This window comes from Sorex araneus, chromosome 6, assembly GCF_027595985.1.
Source record: "Sorex araneus isolate mSorAra2 chromosome 6, mSorAra2.pri, whole genome shotgun sequence".
NCBI lineage: Eukaryota > Metazoa > Chordata > Mammalia > Eulipotyphla > Soricidae > Sorex > Sorex araneus.
Genome location: NC_073307.1, coordinates 60,807,649 through 60,833,012, shown reverse-complemented (window position 1 = coordinate 60,833,012; position 25,364 = coordinate 60,807,649). Strand labels below are relative to the sequence as shown.

The 25,364-nt window shown below is 52.8% G+C and overlaps 1 protein-coding gene across 1 annotated transcript in view; it reads right to left on the bottom strand.

Moving 5' to 3' along the window:
* Nucleotides 1-7,476: 7,476 nt before the first annotated feature.
* Nucleotides 7,477-25,364, bottom strand: part of ZNF592 (zinc finger protein 592) — a 33,829-nt gene continuing 15,941 nt past the window's right edge. Inside the window, 9 exon segments of the mRNA XM_055141068.1 lie at nucleotides 7,477-8,583; nucleotides 9,228-9,363; nucleotides 9,520-9,632; nucleotides 9,717-10,004; nucleotides 10,088-10,247; nucleotides 10,415-10,591; nucleotides 14,576-14,754; nucleotides 18,127-19,500; nucleotides 19,502-20,333. Of these exon segments, the coding sequence (XP_054997043.1) occupies nucleotides 8,095-8,583; nucleotides 9,228-9,363; nucleotides 9,520-9,632; nucleotides 9,717-10,004; nucleotides 10,088-10,247; nucleotides 10,415-10,591; nucleotides 14,576-14,754; nucleotides 18,127-19,500; nucleotides 19,502-20,314 (3,729 nt within the window). The 5' untranslated portion in view covers nucleotides 20,315-20,333 and the 3' untranslated portion in view covers nucleotides 7,477-8,094.

Below are 25,364 nucleotides of genomic sequence, written 5' to 3'. Positions count from 1 at the left end.
CCCTGAGCACAGAACCAGGAGTAAGCCCTGGGCACCACCAGCCCAAAGGCCAAAAAAAACACACCAAACATCCTAAATTTAAGACTGTTTGAGTCCAGCACTGATCCTTCCTTATGTTTTTTCACCCTAAATGCAAAAATGTACTTTTTAATTTGGGGGTGTCATATCCGGCAATACTCAGGGATTACTCCTGGCTCTGTGCTCAGGGACCCTGTGGGATGCAGAGATTGAACTAGCTTGGCTGTGAGAAAGGCAAGCGCCCTCCCCTCTGCACTAGCACTCCTGCCCCTGTTCAGAAGTTTTAAAAGAATTCTTCCTCACCTTCTTGGTCCCATGCTTCCTTTCCCTCTTATGGAAATATTTGTTGTTTTGGTTTATTGGGGGGGGAGGAGCATACCAGTGGTCTCTGGGTGCTGAGAGTGCTCTAGCCCTATCTCCCAGTCACTGGGCTTCTCGATGAATTCTGCCTGTTGCTCATGGTGGTTATTCTTCCATGCTCTCTGCCCCAGTCAAAGGATGCACTTTTTTTTTTTTTTTTTTGCTTTTTGGGTCACTCCTGGCTCTGCACTCAGGAATTACTCCTGGGGGTGCTTAGGGGACCATATGGGATGCTGGGAATCGAACCCGGGTCAGCTGCGTGCAAGGTAAACGCCCTACCCGCTGTGCTATCGCTCCAGCCCCAAGGGATGTGCTTTCTTCCGAGTTCCTGACCCCTCGAAGAGGGATGCTTAGTGTCTGACGAGTGCCAGGCTGGGAATCGAGACAATTTCACATCCTGTTCTTTCCTCGGCCAGGTGTGACCTTGGGCAAGTGCTCCACCAGCTTTAAGGTCATAATCGAGGTCAGAGCTATTTGTTTGGTAACTCCTCACAGCCATCTTCATTTTATTTTCTTTATTTTCTTTCTAGTTTGCAGGCCACACCTGGGTGATGCTCAGGAGTCACTCATGGAGGGATTGTGGAAGGCTACTCCTTCCCATCTGCTGTTGGAATGCCGGGGCTGTGCTCCCAGTGGTGGTGCTCACACATGCGCTCACTGGGGGTGCATTCACTTTAGCTGTGACTCAGTTCGAGTATGGGGGTGACCATGCTGAGGACCGGCCCTCAGGGCTCTCGGGTTCTTGCAGGACTCCCTCGCCCCCCAAGAATATTGAGTGCATATGACTCCCTGCCAGCCACTGGCCAGGGACCAGGGGCACAGAAGAAAGGGTCGCCCACGCCCTCAGGAATCTCTGGAGTCTAAAAGGTGGAAAATTCAATAACCTGAGTACTCAGAGCACAGCCCTGGCACCAGGGTGCTGCCTGATCCCAGTGGTCAGGGTCAGGCTCTCTACGAAGTCTTGCTGGTGAGGAGCCTCCACCCGAACACACCCCCCCCACACACACACACACACCGTGCTCTATTGGGCCTTGCAGTCATCACAAGGTGACCGCTGCTTTCTGAAGCACCTATTGGAGGCCGCCTGCACCAGGACCCCTCCCCCCAAGACCGCTTTATCTGACCGGAGAAGCAGAACCTTTCATGGGGGTTCAGTTCCATCTCTTCCCCTTCCAGAGACCACAGAATTCCCAGGGTACCAACAGTCACTGTCCTCTGAAGCACTAGCCAGGGTCACACAGGACCCAGTGTGAGCCTTAGGGCTGGGCTGAGATTTCTCACTGACTTCCTGCAAAACCTCCCAAGTCCAGGCCAGGCACCCCCAGCCAGCAGCACCCCTGACCTCACTCTCTCAAAGACCGCTGTTTTCTGTGTGGGGGGCACACCGGGCGATGCTCAGGGACTACTCCTGGCGGTGCTCGAAGGACCCTATGGGGTGCTGGGAATCAAACCTGGGTCAGCCACAAGCAGGGGAAGCGCCCTAGCCTGTGTCCACTGCTTGGAGGGAAGCCCGGCTGCAAAGGAAGAGAGGTGCCCAGTTCCCTCCCTGCCCATCCAACTTCCCTCCCACAGCTGGACGGCTCCCAAGCTCACCTCCCCAAGTTTCCCCAGACCCAGAGAGTGGCTCAGTCTCAGGGCAAGGTGGGGGACTCTGACTTCTGCTCCAGTTCTGGTCACTAGCCCTTGGTCCTGACAGGAGGCCAGCACTGTGCCTCACCTAGCCACCGTTACTTATAATAGGATGGGCTCCCTGGTGCTGCGGGAAGGTGGACAGTGGGAGCCGATGGATGGGGGAGAACCCTCAAGAACTCAGACCTGACCAAAGCTGGAGTTTGGGCGTGAGGGGGGCCCAGGGATGATGTGGAGACACCAGGCACCTTCAGAGTTGAGGGCTTGGGCCAGGGAGACAGCTCCAGGGGCTAAGTGGGAACCCCAAGGTCCACCTCCTGAGACTGCTTGGATGTGCCCCCGAAAGCACACAGAAGAACCACAAAAATCCCAATCTGGCATCCTTGTCACAGAAACTTGCGTTTTCCTGTGCTTTTGTTGGTGTGGGGGGGCCACCCCAAATGTGTTGCAGCAGAGAGATCAGGAAAGGGAGGCAGCCTTCGGTCCGGGCTAAGAGCTGCCCACACCTGCAGCGCATCTCAGGATGGCCAAGGCAAAGCATTATGTGTTGGCCAGGAGTTGGAGAAGCATCACACACACACACCTCTTGCATGTCGCCAGTTCTTGCTGGACCAATCTTCGACCAGAGCCTCTGCAGTGTCCCCTGCACCAGGCAGCCGAGCCCCATTCTGGAGGGCATGAGCTGGCTCCTGGCGAGGTCACCCCCCGGGGACATCAGAGGGAGACCCAGCTGTGCTGGCAAGGTGGGAACCAATTAAAGGATTACTAGCCAGCAGAGGCAGTCCTGGCTACCTCTGATTGGAAGGGGAATTGGGGGCTCCTGTAGTGTGCCACCTGCTCCACTCGGTCTGAATGGAACTGCTTAACCCTGCAGGCAGGTGCGGGGAGCTGGGCTCGGCTCCCCTCCTGCTCCTGCTCTCCTGGTGAGTCTCAATCCCAGGAGCCTTCTCGCCCTCTCTGGCCCTCCTTGGCCACCAAAGCTCCATCATCTTCTATTTTGTTGTTTTGGGTCACTCCCAGTGATGCTCAGGGATCTGGCAGTGCTCGGGAGGGCAGGTGGAGAGGGAACCCTGTAAGACGTTGGGGACTGAACCTAGGTCAGCCATGTGCAAGGACTACCACTCCAGCCACAGTCTCTATCGCCCCTCCCACTCTCTCCAAGTTATGAAAACCTCCATTCCCACTGAGGAAGGCAACCCCCACTTCTGAGCTAGCCAGAGCTACACACATCCCCCTGCCCCCATAACTTACCACACAGAAGTCAGCTGGTGTCTCAGGTCGTGAACCCCATCCTCTTCCAGGCCCGCCCACCTGCCCCCTGAGCTGCCCCCTTCCTTGCCATCACCAACCCCCCTGTGCCTCACGTCCAGGTCATGCCCAGACCCCCTCTGCCTCACGTCCAGGTCATGCCCAAAGCTCTGCCAAGACTAGTCCCGAGTATGAATAGAAACCTGCTTCTTAGGCCAGGCAGGACCTACCTTCCTTCTCAGGGACCCAGAATATTCTGCCTGGTCTCTACAAAAGTCCTGGAAAACTGGTCTGGATGAGCAAACTTGGGGGCAACAGAAATTGCCTGGTGGTGACAGAAAGGGGAGGCTGAGGGGCGGTGGGGTGCACCTGTCGAACAAACACCAGGGCTGCTTCATGTCAAGGGCATAAGCAACCAACTGGCCCTGTACTCAGGGAAAATACAAAGGCTATGGGATCCCAGTTGAGTCACATCTGACGTCTCCCCCAGCCACTCAGGAGATCAGGAAACATGGCTGAGCCACTCTCCCCTGAGAACTTAATATGATGGGTTCTGTCGAACTAACTGAAATAGTTCTACCTGATCCTTCCGCCTTTTTTCCCTCCGCACCATTTCACATTTGCTGATTGTTTAGTATTCATGCACTGAGGGCTCAATTTCAATCTGCAAACAACAAAAACTATACAGTTACTCCTGGTTCTGTGTTCAGAGGTCATTCCTGGCAGGGCTCGGGGAACACAATAAGGTGCTGGGATCAAACTCAGATAGGCTGCTTGCAAGGCAAATGCCCTCCCTGTGTACCATCTCTCCAGCCCACATCAAAAAAGGTCAGTTCTGAGCACTGGTTCCTTCGCAGGATGCTGTCAGATACCAGAAGGACATGACCCCACGTGGGAATGGCCAAGGAAACAGCTGAACTAGGAAGGGTGTCACAAAAGGCAAGGGTGGCAGTAGGTGTCAAAGAAAAGCCAGAATTCTGTGAAAAAGCAAAACTTCATTGCAAATATAAGTGCAAAGTGCCGTCAAGTGGGAGGGAGGAGCTGACAGGAACCCTTCACCACTTCCATGTCTATCTAAGCCAACACCAAGAAGTCCAACAATTTGTGCAGACATAGAGAGTGCTCCATGGCTGAGGAGGCCTGAGGTAAGCTCCTGCACCACATTCTGTCACCACCAGGAATGAACTGGAGCACAGCCACGTGTGGCCCAAACCCTGTGCTCTCCCCTGCCCCCCTCTTCCCACACACACACAAACCAAACAACAGGAAACGTGTAAGGAAAATGAGGTTGATTCGAAAATGATCACAGTGACTGAAAATAATGATTAAAGGTTACATAGGTGCTGGAGAGACAGTAAAGGGTTCAAGGCACTTACCTTCCATGCAGCCAACCCCAGTTTGACTTTAAGGTCCTCTGAAAACCACATCTGGGAGTGGCCATGGGTATCAATCCAACAAGCACCAAGGTCTGAAGGCAATGAATCAACCACTTTGAACCTCCAAAAGCCTGATTGTGGTAGCATGCTCAGGACTGTGAGGAAGCTAAGTCAGGAATGAGTGTGAGGAGCCTGAGCGACAGTAGAGCAGGGAGAGCGTTTACCTTGCACACTGCTGACAAGGGTTCAATCCCTGGCACCCCACAGGATCCCCCAAGCCCGCCAAGAGTGACCCCCTGAGTGCAGAGCCAGGAGTCAGCCATAAGCATTACTGGCTATGCCCTGAAAACAAAAACAAAAAATAAAAGGAAAGAAATGTGTGCAAATAAAAAATGTTTGATGGGAGTCATGGGTTATCGTCTCGATCTTGCTGCAAACATTCTCCAGGAAGACTAAAAAGTGACAAGAAAAAGTGAACACAGCTGCAAAGGTAGATGAGGATTACAAAGAAGTGTTTTAAATTTTTATATTAATGTTATCCTATTCCAGTCGGAAAAAAGGCAGCTTCAATCAGGACCCCTCGGAGGACCTTCCAATCTTGGGGTCTGGCCCTGACGCTCTCTCCTCCAGAGGGGCCCAAGGGTCTTTGTATCCAAGTCCTGAAAGCTACTTTGGCATCTGCTGGTGGCAATGATGGTTCAGGGCCTGGCCTGGAGCCCTTGAAAATATCAGGAGCAAGTTCTAGAATCTAGATCATCTTCACAGATGGAATCCTGAGAGTACTGTCGAATCAGAGCCCCTCAGACATGGATGCATGCAGGCACTCACTCACTCATTCACTCTCGACTCTGCGAGGAGCTCCCCAAAATTAAGACTGCCCCACAGGGTGAATCTGGAATAATCTTCATTAGGTTAAAAAACAAAACAAAACAAAACACATACACATAACCTGAGCTTCAGAATACTGTGTATAGAATGCTACCATTTGTATTAAAAATAGATATATAAATATACATATTTATAAACTTATAAATGCATAGAATTGCTTGTAAAGGGTACACAAGATAACAGTGAGTCACGCGAGGGGGACGGGGCTCTGAGGGCTGACTGCTGGCCGGAAGCTCGCTTTCCACTCTGTAAAGTCTCAACATCTTACCATGTATACGCATTTTTTTTAAAATCTTTTTTAATAGTAAAAGCAAGCATGCCCGGTGCTGACTGTACAGTGAATACAGTGAGCAGGGGGTGGCGGTCAGGGGCTCGTTTTTGGGGGGAGGCAACATGTGTTGGCCTTGCGGGAAAGAGCTGGGGCGTGCTCACGGGCCAGACTGTTGACATGCGTTAAGGGAACAGTTCTCTCTACACCAATTAGCTCCCAGCAAGCCAAGGATTTTACAGAGATAAAGCAGTCAGGGAAATGAAGGAGCCGTCTGCCAGGACTGACAGGGCTGTAGCTGTCACGAGGGTGGGGCCTTATCTGTGGGACTGGATCAACGAAGCCACCGCCAGGGGAGCAGCTCAGTGCTTGTCGCAGCAACTGTTCTCTCCCGACAAGACTGCACAACCATCCAAGGACATGCTTCCCTAGAGGGCTGGGCAGCTGTACCTGGGATGGCTCCCCGTGATGAGAGGTGAGTCCCCGTGAGAGTGAAAAGGGCAGAAGACACGGTGTGTGCACCTGGTCTTCTCTGGGTGACAAGGCACAGATGGACTCAGAAGAGAACCTGACAGTCGAGGGCACCCCAGTCGCAGGGGAGGGAAGAGATGGCCACTGACATCACACTCTGGAGAAGTAGGTGGGTCGGGCCTTGGGCAGTCACTGAGGACCAAGGGACTGCTGGGAATATCAGCAAGAGGCCACAGGCTGGGAGAAGGTGAGCAGTGTGTGCCTTCTTGCTCTCACTCAATGGCCGCAGGGAGCCCTGGATGCTCAGGGCTGGCAACCCACACCTGCAGCTGGGGCCCAGATGGGGTGATCGTGTTCCAGCACCTGATGGCCTGGGGTGGGTCACCCCAGGATACTGCTGAGAATACCCCGGCATTCTTGCCACTCCACCCCATTCCAGGAAGGGGTCAGGAGCATTGTGAGCGACCAGGAACCCTCCACCCTCTTTTTCCAGAGGTTCTGTCCACACACCGCACACACCTCCCAGCCTCCTAGACTGCCTCTGACACAGGCTGGAGAGGCAGCAGGCCCTACACCAGAGGCCCCCAGAAACCGAGGCAAGCATCAGCATGTCCGTGAAGGAACCTGGCATTTGCTAGAGGAAGCAAACATATTTCTTTTTTCAACTGTGGAAAGGTCAGGCATATTTACCTGCCTTGATAATTCATCACTGATATTCAATGCCTCCCTTGAAAGGTCACCTCTAAGGCCTTGGCCAGCATCCCCTTGCTATCTCAGGACCCATTCCCGTCCTGCCCAGGCGGGCGGGCTGCTTGGGTTAGAGGTCAGAGGTCACCGCCACACAGCTGGCTCCCCCCAACTCTCCCATCAGCGAAAAGCCAATCTAGTTTGCCCCTGCTCGTCCTAGTCCTGCCACATCAGAACTGGCAGCCGTGGTAACACCAGGATCTCTTGAAGTCTGCACGAAAACCATAGGGTTCCTCCTGTCAGCCCTCCTCACTGGGAACGTGTTCCAGATGGCGAGCCACATGGAAGAGACACAGGTACCCAGAGAGTCCCGAGCGGCCCTCCTGTCCGTGTCACCAGACCCATCCCCCTCAGACATCTCCAGAGGCTCTAGAGTGCAGAGGGAAGCAGCTTGGGGACGAGGCAGTGGAGGGCACCGGGCTCCTTGGGCAGGCCCCCGCTCAGCTGGAGAGGAATACAGGAGCCTACCTGCATGGTAAGAAGATGTTTTTATTTGAAATACGGTCTGAGCAACAGGAGGGGCCAGGGCGGCAGCCTGAGAGCCCAGGGCCGGGGCACAGACGCCCCATCTGAGCAGGAGCAGGTGGAGCAAGGCTGCAGCTCCAGGGAGGGCCTGCCCTCGGCCGCCTCACTGCTCCCCAGCGCCACCCCCACACCTGGGGGCCATCGGGACGATTCTCTTTGGGAGGAAAGAATCAGAGCCAACAGGAGCACCCTCACCTCCTTCCCAGCTCCAAGGGAGCAACAGCGGCCGGCGGTGGGCCATGCGCACTCAAGGAGACCCTGGCGGGAGGCTACTGGCAGCTCTCTACAGAGGGACACGGCCACTGGGGCTCCCAGCCGTGTCAACAGCACTGGGGCGAGACCACTTACGCCAGGGCAGCTGGGGTGTGGAGGGGCACAGACCAGACTCGGGGTACCAAGAAGCAGCACAAAGCCATAAATAACAGAAGCAAGTCCAAGACGGCAAGGTTCCCCAGGTGACCCCACCCCACGCCTGCTCCAGGCCACACTCACGCAGGGCAGGATCTCAACCTCCCGCTGGACACGTGACCAAGGTGCGCCTCAGCACAGGCCCAACAGCCTCGGTCACACCCGAGGGGATGGAGCACCGCTGTCCTGGTCCTGAGGGGCCTGCGGTTGGCTTTGAGTGGCCGGGGCACCATCCTCCTGGGCGCCCGGGCCCACGGAGCTCCTGGCTTCGGGGCTGCCCGCCAAGGGCTCAGCAGCACATCCTTCCAGTCCATTCTCCCTGGGGTCCACAGCCACCTCCTCTGCAGAGCCCGCCTCCGGCTCCTCCTCCTCCTCCTGATCTCTCACCTTGTGGACGATGAAGAGGTGGCGGCTGAGGGAGCTGGCAGAGGTGTAGCACAGGGCGCAGAACGGGCACTGGGACGTGGAGCTGTCTGTCTGGTGCTGAGGTATGTGGCGCTGGAACTCAAGCCCTGAGTCTGTGGCAAAGCTACATTTCGCACACTGGAAAAGGGACTTGGGCCTTTTGGTGGAAGAGACCATCAGGCCATTGCTGGTGCCTGGGGCACCCCCTACCCCGCTGACGGGTCTTTTCCGGTGGTTCACCTGCAGAGGGAGACAGGGAGAACCCCAGAGGGAGCCACGGTCAGAACCGGGGCAGAGCCACTCAGGCACTCAGACTGTGTCAGGGGCCCTGGCCGTCGGGGGGATTCCGTGCTGCTGGCTCCTTTCTCATCTCAGAGATGCGGGGAGAGTTTGAAGTAAGTCAGGCACGCTTCTCCCCATTATCTGTAGGGGCTCTTCAAAGGGTCCATCTGCATACCAAACCCCCAAAGTGGCATCTGACAGGAGGTTCAGAGTGTGGGCGTGACACAGGTCCCTGTAGAGGCACTCTGGCATCCACTGTGGCCTGGCAGCACTGTAGCAAACACCCTTAACCTGCATCTCTCTCTCTCTCTCCACCTGACAGGAGCCTGACAGGAGCCTGACAGGAGACACCCAGGTCCAAGGGCTTGCACACCAGAGAAGGGCATGTCACAAAGTGGGACTATCACAATGGCGCCCACCTGCTGTGTGTGCCAGGGAGGGGGGTCCACTCTGCCAACCAGGGCCTTGCTGAGGTGCCAAGGAGGAGCCCCCCAGTGTCAGGCAGAGGGATGGCTTGAAGGGCTGAGGGAGGCTGTGGTGTGGCCGCTCCCGGATCCCTTCCACCTTCCTTCTGCCCCAACTCCAGGCCCCCCCGCACACACCTGAGGGGGTTGTCCGCCGGGGGCTCTGGCTTTGGATGACTGGCTCAAGTCAGGGTTCCTGATCCCGTGCATAAGGCTGATGTGGCTCTCCAGGAGCGAGAGCCGAGGGAAGCTGGGGCTGTCCTCGGTGCAATACCTGCGTGGGAGTGGAAAGATGGTAGGGTGCTCTGAGGCTCTGGGGGGTGGCACCTGAGGGTGTGCCTGCCCACTCTGCAGGCTCAGAGGGCTGTGGGGGCCTCTGGGCCAGCCCCCACCCTGCCCCCATGGCCAGCTGCTGTGCTGCGGGACTCACCCGCACACATACTCCTCCTTCACGGTGTCATGGTTGTTGCGGATGTGTTTGCGCAGGCTGTTAGGGGTGTGGAAGGACTGCTCGCACTGCCGGCAGGGGTAGCGCCTCAGCGTCTGCAGGGGTCAGAGCCAGGTGTGTGACCAGAGCAGGCTGGCCCCAGCCCCACCAACCTCACAGCTGGCACTCCCCGGCCTTACCCGTCCATGGCTCTTCTTCATGTGGGACACATAACTCTCCCGGTCAGGGACCCACTCCTGGCACTCTGGGCAGGTCCAGCCCGTGGCCCGAAGCCGGGGCCTGGCTTCGGTCCTGCGATGGGCTTCGGGCCGGCCCCAGCGGCTGGAGGGCAGAGAGCTCCCTCGGGAAGCCACGCTGGGGGCCGGGGGCTCAGCAGGATCCCGAGAACCAGGGCGGCTGGAGGACGGGTCCGCCGAAGCCTGGAGGCTTGATAGCTCATCCACATTCCGAGGAACCCCGTGGACACTCTAGGCAGAGAGAGGGGCAGCATGAGAACCCCATCCTGAGCCCCTCCCCAAGGCCCCTCTCTGGTCCCCATCTGGGCACCCACCTTGACGTGCAGCATGAGCTCCGGTTTCTGCAGGAACAGGAGGGAGCACTCAGGGCACTTGAAGACGCCCACCTGCGCCGTGCTGGCGTTCTGGTAGAAATGCTGCTGCATGTGCCTCTTCTTGTTGAAGACCATTTCACAGGAGCACTTGTAGATGAGCCTACGAGAACAAGGCGGCTGAGGGGCCAGTCAGGTCTGGGCAAGCAGAGCCCTGGGTCCAGGCCCTTCCCACGCTCCCACAGCTCCCCAGTCCTGGGCCCTCCCAGACACCCGCCTCAGGCTTGTTGTCCCCCAGGACCACGGCCCCACACCCGCTCGCTCACTCACTGGGAAGGCTTGTGGGGCTGGCTGGGGTGCTGGGAGGAGCTGTGCTCTGCAGTGCTGCTGGCGGTCTTGAAGGCCATGGGGCAAAATGCACATTTGTGGAAAACCTGGCAGTGCCACTCCTGGATGTGGCTTTTCAGCAAGGCCAAGGTCAGGTGCACGACCCCACAATGGATGCACCTGGGTGGCAAAGGGGAGGGTGAGGCTGTGCTTGCTGGCAGGAGTACCGGTGCCGACTCAGGGTCCCACTGCCATCCCACACACACCCCAGAGCTGACTAGCACCTCACCAAGGCCCCATCACTCCCCACAGAGTAAGGGGAGAACCCTGCCCCCATCACATGGGCCTGAAGACCCTCTGCTGTTCACTAAGACCAGTGATGAGGGTGGTAGGAGGGCATCAGCCCCAGGAAGACACAGCTCAGGAGTCCAGAAGGGGGTCTAGGGTGGTGCACAAGTGTGTGCACAATGTCAGGGCAGGCCATGGGTCAAAGGCCAACGAGGAAGTGCTCCAGGGACCACCACAACAGCCATGCCCACAGCTCTGTCCTCAGAGCCCTGGAGGAGAAACACCAGAACACGGTGAATGGGTGGGGACACTCCAGCCACGAGCATCAGGGTTTCTTCAAACAGGGGAGGACAGACCAGGCAGCAGCAAGTCAGGGCCAGGGTGGACCTCTCGGAGGTGCCTGCAGGGACAACTGTGGACAGCGTCTTTTTTCCTCCCTACAAAAACCTGTTTTCTGAGCCTCCTTTGGAGACTATATATTTCACAGTGCATAAAGTGACCAAGCACGCCTGGCATGTGGAAAGGCTCCCTGTGTGCACTGTGTGACCCCTGCCGGAATAATACAGGCTTCAAAAGCGCGACTGAAACCCCCCAAATCACAAGTTCTCTGGTTAGCAGTCACCTCGCTAAAAGTAAGAACAAAAAGGAGAGAAAGGACAGGTGCCAAGTGCCCCTCAGAAAAGGCCAAGTGCTCCTCAGAAAGGGTGGGTCAAGCAACGTTCATGGCGCACAGAGAGGTGCAGGAAGCAACGCAAGCCCACAGCAAACAACACACAGAACCATGCATGAGGTGGGATATTTGAGGAAAGATAAAGAACAGTTAAGGCACTGAATTTGAGTAATAATCACAAATAATAAAAAAATAACATGATTGATGCAGTTCCTCTTATCACTGGTCATTATTCAAATGAGGAGCAGAATAGTTTATAAAATTCTTATACACGATACCCACAATTTGCATGGAATAATAGAAAGATAGCAATGCACAGGCTGCGTACATTATCTTCAAGAACAAGCAAAAGCACAAAACATATTACAAAGCTCTATGGTAGAGCAAATGAAATGCAGCATAGACACCTTTTAAGAATTTACAAAATTCTGGGGCTGGAGAGATAGCACAGCGGGTAGGGCGTTTGCCTTGCATGCGGCCAACCCGGGTTTAAATCCCAGCATCCCATATGGTCCCCTGAGCATGGCCAGGGGTAATTCCTGAGTGCAGAGCCAGGAGTAACCCCTGTACATCGCCAGGTGTGACCCAAAAAGAAAAAAGAAAAAAGAATTTACAAAATTCTACTCTCATAGAAGAAGATATTTGCAAATAACTTATCTGATGAGTACCTGTATATATAAGAATACATACATAAAGAATTCCAACAGCCTAATAAAATAGCAACTCGGGGCCAGAGCGATAGCACAGCGGGTAGGGCATTTGCCTTGCACGCGACTGACCCGGGTTCGATCCCCGGCATCCCATATGGTCCCCCAAGCACCGCCAGGAGTAATTCCTGAGTGCAGAGCCAGGAGTAACCCCTGAGCATCGCTGGGTGTGACCCAAAAAGCAAAAAAAAAAAAAAAAAAAAATAGCAACTCAATTAAAACACAGAGTCAAGCGAGGCCAGAGAGATAGTAGAGCAGGCAGGGTGTTGGCTTTGCACACAAGGCAAGTGCCCAACCCTGCTGAATCCCTGGCACTCCATATGGTTCCCTGAGCACTGCCAGGACTGATAGCCGAGAGTCAGCAGAGCCAGGAGTAACCCTAAGCACCACCAGGTATAGTTTAAAAAACACAGGGGGCAAAGGATTTGAATAGACAATTCAAATACAACTACCTAAAGGCCATGGAAAGATGCTGAACAGTAGAAGACATAAGGTAAATATAAATCAAAAGCATGATATCACTGTGCACCCTTGGGAATGACTAAGGGCCAGAGAGAGAGTACAGTGGGTAGGGTGCTTGCTTGCCTTCCATGCAGCTGACCTGGGTTTGATCTTCAGCATCATATCTGGTTCCCTGAGCTCCATCAGGAATGATCCCTGAGCACAGAGCCAGGAGTCAACCCTGAGTACCACCGGGTGTGGCCCCAAAAGAAAACAGAAAGAAGCAGGAAGAGAAGAAAGAGGAGGAGAAGAGGAAGAAGAAAGGAGGAGGAGGAGGAGGAACGGAGGAGGAAGAGGTAGAAGAAGAAGAAGAAGGAAGAAGAAGGACAATAATAACAAATGTTGGCAAGAACAAAGAGATCACAACTCTTGCACATACACTTCTAGTGGGGGCATAAAAATGCCTCCACTTCTCAGTGAGAGCTCAACAGTGATTTGCATGCGGGAGGCCCAGTTAGATCCCCAGTAATGCATGGTTCCCTGAGCATTGAGAGGTGCAACCCTCAAACAGAGCCAGGAACAGCCACTAGGTATGACCCAGAAACAAAACCCAAAAACAACCATTTTGGGAAGCTGTCTGGGACATCCTCAGAGTTAAATAGAGTTAGTGTCTGACCCAGATCATCTATTCCATGGTACATATACAAAAGAACTGAAAATTCGTACCACACCATGACTTTGACATAAATGTTCATCAGCAGCAATGTGTCAGAAGGTTGAGAAAAAACAAGTTATGCAAAGTAAACTATGCTGAGCAACTGATAAATAATGTGTATCCATACAATAGAATTATAATTTTGCCATAATAGGAATGTCCCAACAATGAGGCTTTAGAACACCATACTAAGGCCACATATTATATGATTCAATCTATAGGAAAAGTCCAAAAGAGGCAAATCTGTGTGACAAAAAGGAAATTAGTAATTGCTTGGAACTGGAGGGGTAAGGTAGGGGGGTTAGTGAATGGAAGGAGTACAAATTAAGTGTTTCTTCTGGGGTGATGATGTTAGAAAATTGAGGCAGCACTTGAATGCCCAACTCTAAAAAAATCACTGAAATAAATAAATATACATTTATTTCCATTTTTGTAGTACTGGGGATCAAACTCAGGATCTCACGGGTAAGACTAGTATTCTATTACTCAGCTATATCCCAGACCAAAAATTAACCACTTTAAAATGGGTGGAATTCGGGGCCAGAGTGATAGCACAGCGGGTAGGGCGTTTGCCTTGCACGCGGCCGACCCGGGTTCAATTCCCGGCATCCCATATGGTCCCCCAAGCACACCAGGAGTAATTCCTGACTGCAAAGCCAGGAGTAACCCCTGAACATCTCTGGGTGTGACCCAAAAAAAAGCAAAAAAAAAAAACAAAACAAAACAAAATGGGTGGAATACATAGTATATAAATTACATGTGAGGTTCTTATCAAAATACAGATACCATTGATTTAGACATTAAGTATACTGAATACCTGAGTGGTCTGTCTTGGGTTTACTATTACTATTCAACTTATTATTGAAAGGATCACACAATACCACGATCAAGATAAATCTCTATACTTCTAAAACTCAAAGTGACAAAGTGAACACCTTATCTGGCCCAATCTGCCCCAAACCCTCCCCTTCAAAGCTTTCCCCCACCACCCAAATGTTCGATCCTTATTCTTCCTTCTTGGCTTAATGGCTCCTGGGTGAAATACAACAATCTTCACACACTTTCCTCTAAGGAACCTTTTTTGGATCATTTTTAGACAATTATTCATTAACAAGCAATACAAAATAAATTATTTCAGTTCTGCTTTGGGGCCAGGGTTTGGGGTTCGGGATGGAAACATTCAAAATATGGCAGTGGGAAGATGTAATGGTGATGGGATTGGTGTTCAAATATTAAATGTAATCAAATATTGTGAAGAACTTTATAAAAAAATTCCTTCTTCAAATGCTCGTGCACAAGGCAGTCAATGCATTTGCACCAGGGTGAGGGCCAGTGGAACCTACCTGTAGCCCACCTTCCGGGCATAGTGCAAACAGTTCTCCTTCACGTGGGTCTGGAAGTAGGCCGAGCGGCACAGGACTCCACACTCCGGGCAGCAGTAGGGGGACTTGTGTGCGTGTGTCCGCTGGTGGGCACAGAAACTGCACTGGTTGGGCAGCAGCATCTGACACACCTGACAGGTCTGGGAAGAGCAGCAGAGAGCAGTTCACCTAGGCACTGGGAAGATGCTCTGCCCACACATTCCCTCCTCAGATATGGGGGCTCCCCCACGCTGGCCCTGGCCTCACCGTGGCCATATAGACACCAGGCCGGCTCTCCCTGCTTCCTCCCCCCCCGCCCCCCCATGGCCTTATCAACCCAGACAGATTTGGCCCTGCATAGCCCAAGATTGGTCCTGCCTCCTTCCCTGGGATTTTGAGAGAACCAGGGTTTCCTCAGCAGAAATATGAGGTTCTTCTTGAGCTCTGAGCCCAGGCCTGCCCTGGTCCTCAAAGCCCCCGGGAAGATGCAGGGGCCTTGCCAGTTTGTGACCCTGGTGTGCCTACTCTGGGATGCCCAAATGAACACCATGATGGGGAACGATAAGCAGTAGACCCTTGGAGCCAACTCAGGAGACATTCAGAGGGAAACAAGTCCTCTGGCCCCCAGCCAGATTCTGGAAGGCTGCCAGCCCCAGGGGAAGCAGCCAGAGCTGGTGCCAACACTTGGAGGGGTCCTTCTTCGAGGAAAGGAGAGAACCATGCTAATTACTGGGGGGGCTCAGAGAAGCAGGCTATAAGGGAGGGCAGGGAAAGAGCTCTGCCCTCATCGCAAGAAGGTGGCGCCTCTACAGACAAACCAGTTTCTTCAAAGAATAAATTGCAAGGAAAGGCCAAGAGAGAGAGAGAGGGGAACAGTGACCAACTCATGGATTATAAGAGATGTAAGAGCTACTTTCCACAATTGCACTGTATGCCACACTTTAGGACCCCAACTCCTGATTCAAGCAAGCCACGTGTAAAAAGACAAAGCAAGGGCCGGAGCGACAGGACAGCAGGAAGACCGATCGCAGCTGACCGGGTTCGATCCCCAGGACCCCAAAGGCTCCCTGTCCCCGCCAAGAGTGAGCCTTAAGAATCTCTCGGTCTGGGCCTGGAGCGATAGCACAGTGGGTAGGGCATTTTCCTTGCACGCAGCTGACCCAGGTTCAATTCCCAGCATCCCACAGGGTCCCCTGAGCACTGCCAGGAGTAATTCCTGAGTGCAGAGCCAGGAGTAACCCCTGTGCATTGCCGGGTGTGACCAAAAAAAAAAAAAAAAAAAAGAATCTCTAGGTGTGACCAAAAATTAGTTGGGGTGGGGGGAGAGGAGAAAATACAATTAGAATTCCTCGCAAGATTATTGCGTGAGCAGCAACTATGAGTTGAGTCTTAAGCCACTAGGAAAGATAGTCTGGGGATCTATCTATAATGAAGGGATCTGAACATCACTACCTAAACTCATAGATCTAGGGGCTGGAGAAACAGCACAGGCGGGGAGGACGCTTGCCCAACATGCAGCTGACCTGAGTTCAAATCTGGGCATTCCAGATGGTCGCCCGAGCATGACCAGGAGTAATAAGTGAGTGCAGAGCCAGAAGTAACCCCTGAGCATGGCTAGGTGTGGCCCCAAAACCAAATTAATCAATAAACTCACCAATCCAGTTTGGCATCATTAAAAATGAGGCACTGAGGCCAGCGAGACAGTAGGGAGCTCAGGCACTTGACTCAAATGTGGCTTCAAGCCTGGTTCCAACTCACTTTTGGTACCCAAGCACCTCCAGGGGTCAATCCTAAGCATGGCTGGGTGTGGCCCCAACACCAAAGCATAGGTCATGGGGCCCTGTGTGCCTCCTGAAGTCAGGAAACAAGGACATGGCTTTCACCTATCTAAAACAGAACCTGAGTCTGAGCACACTCAGTGCTGACCGCCAGATGAAATAAACTGCAGAAGGCAGTTTATTTACTGAGGAAGCACTTAGTCGCTCCCAGAGCTGCACAAGGGAATTCTCATGATACATTTTCAGGGTCTTCTACAAATTAATGACACATATGAAGGTGGGATGAGGAAGGAGTGGCACTGTTCCAGAAGCAGACATCAAAGATAGACATATGCAATATCTGGTTCACATTTGAATCCTGATTCAAGACAAGTCCAACTGTAAACAATTTTTTTTAATAATGGGAAAAACCTGAAGTATTAGGTATAAGGTAGTGTAAAGGGAAGACACTGTTCTTCAACAAAAGCCTGGAGGTGGTGGAGCGATAGGACAGCAGGGAGGGCACTTGCCTTGCACATGGCCGACCTGGGTCCTATCTCTAACATCCCACTGGGTCCCCTGAACATAGCAAGGAGTTATCCTTGAGCACTGCCAGGTGTGGCTCAAACCCAAAATTAAAAGGGGAGCCTTATACCCACTTCCGTCCACCCCTCCCTATCCCCCATTCTCTGGCCCTCCTTTGGGCCAGGTTTTGGTCACAGAGCTCAATGTTCACTCTATCCCCTGACACCTGGGGGCCCACTAATGGGGAGATGGTGTTGAGGGATTCCGACGAGAAGAGGAGATCCTGGTGGGGAGACACAGACTGCACGATCTCCAGACATTAGGGGGCCACAGGGACACATGTGCGAGACCCACTGATCACCACAGGGCCTGCAGAGTCCTACTATGCCCAAGGGAAGCCTGGCAGAAGGGAACTCCTGGAGAGGGAGAGAGTCTTCTATGGAGACACCCAGACTGCAGTCTGCAGTGTCACCAACTCTGACAGGAGCACCAATAGGCGGGGGGGGGGGGAGGGGTTCCGCCGGTGCCAGGACCAACCCCAGGGCCTCACACACATGGAGCATATGCTTAAGAGATGAGTTACATTCCCTAGCCCTGTGCCAAAAGCTACCGTCCACAGGTGGTTTTCGAGATCTCATCAGGGGTGACTCACACAAGCACCAACACTGACACACAAGTGCTGTCCAGGGAAGCTGAGGCCCCAGAGCTGCTACAAGGGGCAAGTGCACCCTTCGCCCACAGCCTGCCCATAGCAATCCCACCGCAACAGCACACAAATGAGGACAGGGCAGCACTTGACTTCCCACTGGTCCTGAGTTGGCATATGGGAGCCTATCCAGCACAGATACCAGACACTGGCAGAGTGTCTGCAGAGATGCATGCCAGCCTGACGACAGGCCCCAGTGTCTCCCTGCAGGACACCCCAAGTGTGGGGCCAAGGAGACTGTTCACTTGCCTGTGAGAGGGCCCAAGTTCAATTCCCAGCACAAGTCCCCCTCACTGCTAAGCGTGGCCCCTACACAGATAGCCAGAGCCAGGAGAACAGGGCTAGTTAGCTTTGTTGTGAGACAGACGCTGGTTCAGTTAATTCACATCATCCTTGAGCACACGGCTGGGTGGCCTACGAGTGGGCAGAAAGCTGAACCCAAGCCTCACGGGTCAGGTGGGCACTGCCCAGCCACATTTCTTCTTCTAACCCTCACGGGCAGATGCTCGCTGTGGGAGTGCCCTGTGTCAGGGGTATCCACTTACCAGCCCCTCCGTCTCCTCCGTGGTCCTCTGGAAGTGAGCCGCCATGGCCATGTAGTCACGCATCTGCCGGTGGCACTCCAGACACTTGACCCCATGCCGGATGAGCCTCACAGGGTCCGGGTAGAGCGGCAAGGCCGGTAGCGGGGAGCTGGCACTGGCTGAAGGGAGGCTGGGCTTGGGGGAGGTGGCGGCTGGGGGCGCTGGCACAGGGGAGCTAGCAGGGGCCGCCACAAACATCTGGTCAGCGGAGATGGGCTTCACCAGCAGCTGGGAGCACTGCATGACAAGGCCCTTGCTCTTGTGGTCGCGGGCATGCCGCAGCAGGCTGCACTTGTTGAAGAAGAGCAGCGTCTGCGAGCAGGGCACGCACAGCACCTCGATGTGGACGCTGCGCCGACCATAGTGCTGGTTCAGGCTCTTCTCTAAGGCGAAGGCGTCCCCACATTCCAGGCAGCAATGGCCACAGGCCGGCACCTGAATCCTGCTTTCAGCAGGCGGGCTGAGGTTGGGCGCGTAGACGGGCACAGGGTTGGAGCTGTGCAGAACCTTGCTGAAGGCCTCCACGGCCAGCGGGGCGGCCTTCTTCACCTGGTGGACCAGGGGCACGGACATCTGTGTGGGCTGTGGTTGCCCACGCCGCTGCGCAGAAGGCTTGGCTGTGACGGAGGCGGCAACGCTGTGAGGCACCAGGTTTAGGTTGGCCAGGTGCACGGCTTTGGGCAGCAGGTTGGCAGGCCCCGGGGTAGACGCCTGCAGCCCGGTGCTCTGCGGGGGCTTCTTAGCAGCCCCCTTGGCGGTGCGGGCCCCAGAGCTGCTGCAGGGAGAGGGGGAGGTGCCTGCCTGGCTCAGGCTCCCATCCCCTTTCCTGTCACCCGAGGGGCTCCCTAAAGTGGGCCCCGCCTCTGGAGAGCCTTCCACCCCGGCCGGACGGGGGGCCTCCTCCTCTGGCCCCTCATTTGCGGCGCTCCCCAGCGGTGACCCTGCAGGGGACTTACTGGGATCGTCAGGATCCGGCAGGATCCTCGTGACGGTCCGTTTGATCTCGCCCGATGACGTCTTGATGGTTTTGATTCTAACTTTGGGGATTGCTGGCGGGGACCCTTTGCTACTGCCATCGCTGCAGATACTCCGCGGGCTGTCCGATGGCTTTGCACTCTTCCTGGTGGCCTCGAGTGGGCTTCGGGGACTCCTCGGTGACTTGGGCATCTTGGGGCTACCTTTGGAGGCCTCTTTCATGGGCCCTGAAGGATCCTTGGGGGGAGCCGGCTGCTCCTCCTTGGTGACACTGGCCACCCTTTTGGCCTGGAGTGCCACCAGAGCTGCCACGCAAGACGAAAGTTTGGAATGAGCTGGCTTGAGCCGCTGGCGGGGGGGGTACTGACGAGCAGGACGCGAGCTCCGGGGCTAGGCTCCTGGACTCCCCAGTATTATTCCCGGTGTGGCTATTGAGCTCCAAAGCCTCCCCAAAGATCCGACCAGCATCCAGCTCCTTGTGGGACTCTGCTTTCTGGCTGCCTCGCTCACACTGCTCCGGGCTCCCCAGGGGCAGCGGTTCTGGCTTTGGCTCTTTCTTACAGAAGTGATCGAACATGTGCAGCTCCGGCACCGGGAACTTGGCCAGAGCCTCAAGGACAGGCCCCGTCACGGACCCGCACCCAGGTGGGGCTGGGAAGTAACTGTCAGGGTGCTTGGCCTTCCCCCCAAACCCATTATCTTTGACAGCACCCTCGGGCTCTGGGCTAGAGATGGGGCTGAACTGGTCAAAGGTGGGAAGAGGCTCCGACTTCGCAGGCTCCAGCTTGCCAGAGACAGTCCGGCTACTGTCGCCATTCATAAAGGCCGCCTCGAACTTCCCACAGTCATGCCCCAGGCCGTGGGGGTCTGCGGGCAGCTCGGCACCCCGGAAGCCGTTGTGCAGGAGGCTGGGGGCGGTGTGCTCCTTCTCCACCTCAAAGGACTCCTGGCGGCTGGTGTTCTTAACGATGACGCTCACGGCCGGGACATCAGAGGTGGCCCCCGCGTGGACCAAGGACACAGCCTCCTCCATACACATGCCGGGTGGCTTCAGGGGACTCTCGTTCTCCTCACTGGGCGTCTGGATGGCCTCCTTGGCATCAAGGCTGGTGGGATCTGGGATGTCAAAGGCAGCCAGAAGATCATCAAAATCCGGAGTTTTCATATCCCCCATGGCTAGACGCTGGCGAGGGCTGAGGAGAAACAACAGAGTTAGTGAGCCAGGTCCCTCAGGACTCTGTCCAGGGTCACCTCTACTGTGTCCCATCAACAGGCATGCACACAAGAGCCCCACACACACCTGAGTTTGACCCAAACAAGTTTCCATCGAGCTGGGCACCTTTCTAGAACCTTTCTAGAACCTTCTACACTGTGGCAGTGGAAGTTTCTACACTGTGGCAAGCCGGCCCCACAGCCATCCACCTGAAAATTCCTGGTGAGGTGGGTAGCCAAAAAGAGGGTACACCTGCCCCACTTTCCCTCCGTTCTGGGGAACATCACTCTGTGACCGTGTGTGTGTTAGCGAGATGCAGAATGCAGGGCTGGGCACCCAGGGCTGCCCCAGTGGCAAAAGCTGCCAATCCCACCTATGTGAGACTCCATGCTCAACTTCAGTTGCCACCTGCATGTCCCAAGCACGGTTCTGGCAGCTGTGCTGTCTGGGTGGGCCAGCACCAACATCTCAGGGGCACTCTAGGCAGGTGTGTGTAAGCACCACCCCTCAGACTGTGGGAGCACCACAGCCGGGAGCACACGGAGGCCCCAGCAAGCACCCCAAGTAGATGTGTGTGATTCACATGCTAGTGTGTGAGTGCCACCACCAAGTATCCAAGCACCGAACCAGCACGAGCAGGGGCCAACCACCAGTCACCACAGCAGCTGGGGGCAGGCATGGCACCTCCTTTTAGCTTCATTTTAGCTTCAAAAAACACAAGCCACAACTGGTGTTTCTCGGCTTGTTCCTGGCTTTGTGCTCCAGGGCTACTCCTGGAGCACTGGGGACCGAGCCAGGGTCAACCGCTCCTAAGGTCAGTGTCTTGGCCCTGTGCTATGGCTCAGGTCCTCAGTACCTCCCTTCTTTATAGGAAACCTCCAACTCATTTAAGACTTGTCTAGAACTTTTGCTAACTTACTCTTAGTAATTAATTAACAACATTTTATAAATTTTGTCCCTTGGATGCATTAAATCAAATAAATTCAGAATAATTTGCTATTGCCAAGATTTATGCTGTTTCATAAATAAAGTCTAAAAACTTAAATTATTCCTGGCTTTTTTTTTTTTTGGTCGAGTAAGCATCTATGTGTTTAATTCATTCTCACCCAAAAATTTTTACTGGTAAGTGGCTGGACCTCTAGCCCTATGAGGCAAGGTGGCTTTCATAGTGCCACATAATAACCAATTCAGTCTGGCAGCTATTCTTTTTTTTTTTTAATTTTTTATTGAGTCACCATGTGGAAAATTACAAAGTTTTCAGGTTTAAATCTCAGTTATACAATGCTCGAATACCCATCCCTTCACCAGTGCACATATTCCACCACCAAGAATCCCAGTATAGCTCCACCCCGCACCCCCACACCCCTAACCCCCCACGCCCCTAGCCCCCCACCCTTAACTACCCCGCCTGTGTAACTAATAAATTTCACTTTACTTTCACTTTGATTGCATTCAATATTTCAACAAAACTCACTATTATTGTTTGGAGAGTCTCTCCCCTAAAGTCAGACCTGCTGAAAAGGAAGCATTAGATAATTTGTTTTCCATTGCTGAGGATGAAGAGGTATGAGGTCGAGTGACCACACTTAGCGGCCTCTCCGTTTCGGGTTTCTGTATTTTAGTATTTTAGTAACTAAGTCCAGAGAGATATCTGCCAGAAGTTGCATCGTTGCCAACTTGTACTTCTCAGTTACATTATATTCCACATATGAGTGCAATCTTTCTATGTCTGTCTCTTTCTTTCTGACTCATTTCACTCAACATGATACTTTCCATGTTGATCCATTTATATGCAAATTTCATGACTTCATGTTTTCTGACGGCTACATAGTATTCCATTGTAGATGAATCAGAGTTTCTTTAACCAATCATCTGTTTTGGGGCACTCTGGTTTTTTCCAGATTCTGGCTATTGTAAACAGTGATGGCAGCTATTCTTACGAAGTCTGAAGTCAGGGGCCAGAGAGATAGTGCAGCACATATCTGACCCATGTTTGATCCCTAGCACCCCACAGGGTCCCCCAAGTCTGCCAGGAGTGATACCAGAGCACAGAGCCAGGAGTGAGCCCTGAGCACAACCAGATGTGGCCCAAAACCCAAATAATAAAAAAAAGACAAGGGAAAAAAAATGGAAAAGGAACCTGAATCGTATTTAACAAATATACAAAGGAAAGACAATCCACCTAACTTCATAATGATCTGGAGAAGGATGCAGAGCAAAACAGCTGTGAAGGACTTGAACGAGCTGGAAAGCCACCTGGCTCGAACCAGCCTAAAGAGGAGAAAAGCCCAATGACTCCTCTGCTCAGTGTGTGAACCTGCACCCGCATCCGCACCAGAGACCTGCAGGCATGTCCATCTCGATTCCTGGTTGGAGCCTTGCCTTGTATCAATGGATGCAACTGATGGAAGGCAAAGACAGTAGCTACACAGAACCACCTGAGCGGGAAGTCCTGGCACCTCAGAACCTTAGAGGCAACACTCTATGCTAAAGAAAAAAAATTCTAAAACACAGAAGAAAAATTATATGCTATGTTATTCAGGCAGCATCGAAGAGAAATATATGCAAAAACAAGTGAGAGATCTGAGATCAGGGAATGATCACACAGTAGGGGCACAACTCTGAGCTGTTAGAAAGCTTCATTACAGGTATGTCCTGGGAGACAGCTTGCATGCCCCCTGAAAATACTGCTGGGTGTAGCCCTGGGGGTCCCCAGTACTGCAAGGCCCAGGCAGCTCCACATCCTTGGGCCCTACCACTGAACCAATCAGATTACCAAGGATCACTGGGAATCCCTGCCAAGTACTACTTAAGAGGCCCCGTCACCCACAAAACCACTAATTGTGAAAACCATAGAACAACATAAAAATGACTAATGGTGTGTTACTTAACACGAAAACACTGTCAGTTATAACACAGATATAGCTGAGTCAAGATGTAAGTGTGCGTGTGTGTACATACGAGGTGGAGAGATCACTGGTGTTTCGTTTTCCCAAAACCCTTGCTGTGCAGATTTTCACAGTCTTATAGCAGGACAATCACGGGAAACCCAGTTGGAAGAGCAGGGAACAGGTGACAGGGTAGAGATAGGATCAACAGGTTTGCAGTCTGGGCCCTGTACCCCCCTCCCAACCAACAAACATGTGTCTGCTATAGAAAATGGAAAATTGCTCCCTCCCCCATCGAGAAGATACCCAATTATGGCAGATAATAATAAAGGAATATACCAATTATCTAGACTAAATAGAGAGTGGCAGAATAGCTGTCTGGAATGAGATGTACTGAAATGTACAATTTCCGAATGACAAATATCTCCCAGACTAGGGAGTGTTGAAGCCCATAAGCAAGAAGAATGGACCACGCCTCAGTGGAGACATGGAGCATCCCAAGTGAACTATTACTATGCAAACTGTGCCCGATCCAGGGAAACGCCATGGGATGTCTGCGAATTTTCATCCCCTAATCTCAGAGCAGAGAAGCAGCCCAGCAGGGAAGGCATTTGTCTTGCATGCAGCAGACTCAGGTTCAATACCCAGCACTACATATGGTGTTGTCCAAATCACTGACTCCAGCCCCACTATAAGTGATCCCTAAGCACAGAGCCAGGAATCAGCCCTGAGCACAGCCAGGTGTGGCCCCAAAACCAAAACAAAAAAAACTCCTCTGGCCTTTTCATTATTATATTTTATCATTATCATCAGGAAGAGAAAGAATAGACTTATCCTTTCATGGGGGAAGGAAAAGCCCAGAGGGAAGAGAGGGAGAAGCTGATGGTATATGGAGAGATGAACTGGGACTTCACTGTTATCCAGCTCATCACAGGGACTTGAAGGAGAAAGGAATCGCAGCACAGGCCTGAGAACTAGAACAGCAGGAGGGCACTTGGCTTGCATAAAGGCAACCCAGGTTCCATCCCTGGCATTATGTACAGTTCCCAAGCACTGCCAGGAGTGATCCCTGAGTGCAGAGCCAGGAGTAACCCCTGAGCATCACTGGGCATAGGAAGGAAGGAAGGGAGGAAGGGAGGGAGGAAGTGAGGGAGGAAGGGAGGGAGGAAGGGAGGGAGGGAGGGAGGGAGGGAGAGAGGGAGGGAGGGAGAGAGGGAGAGAGGGAGCAGATGGGCAGGCAGGAAACAGAATAAAGCAATATTCTCTACACAGAGACAGAAGAACAAAGATTCTATAAGGCACCTATAGGCTAGAAGAATCAGAGCTGACCAATGTTGTGGTCACCTTGGCAACAGCAAACCTTCCTAACCCATGAGCTGTACTAAAGCTGAAGCTTGCAGAAGACCCAGAGTAAGTCCTGTTTGGTTTGGAGGAAACCACACCAAACCAGCATCAGCGATAACTGAGAACAGTGAAGGACATGTGATGCACATGCAATACATATGTGTTTCTTTAAATCTTGCTCCAAAATAAATATCACATTATTTAGCAGTAGAAAATAGAGGTAAAACAAAATGTACTGTTATAAAAAGCAAAGCAAGACTATTAAGTGTTACATTCATCAAAAACCTGTCAGCAAAGACAAAAGGAATACTGGCAACATGATATTTATTATAAGCTTTAATATATATACAATGTTAATATATAAAAGTTACTTCATTTATATGTATTTATAAAAACCCACAAGATGTAACTAAAAGAAAAGCAATCCAATAGAAAGAGCAAATCAATTTAAAAGAAGAAACACAAATAGGCAGTTAATACATTTTAAAAACCTGCAAGCAGGGCCAGAGTGATAGTACAGCAGGACTGCGGCTCTTGCTCTGCACTCAGCCGACCCAGGTTTGATCCCCAGCATCTCTATGTCCCCCCAAATCCACCAGGAGCGATACCTGAGCACAGAGCCAATAGTAAGCCCTAAGCACCACCCAAAACCAAAAACAACAACAACCAAAAAAGTTGCAATCTCACAAGAAATTATAGAAATATTCATTAAAATAGTGAGAAACCATTTTTGGTCTATTCAAGTGACTTTTTCAACAATAATCCCAACTTTGTAAATA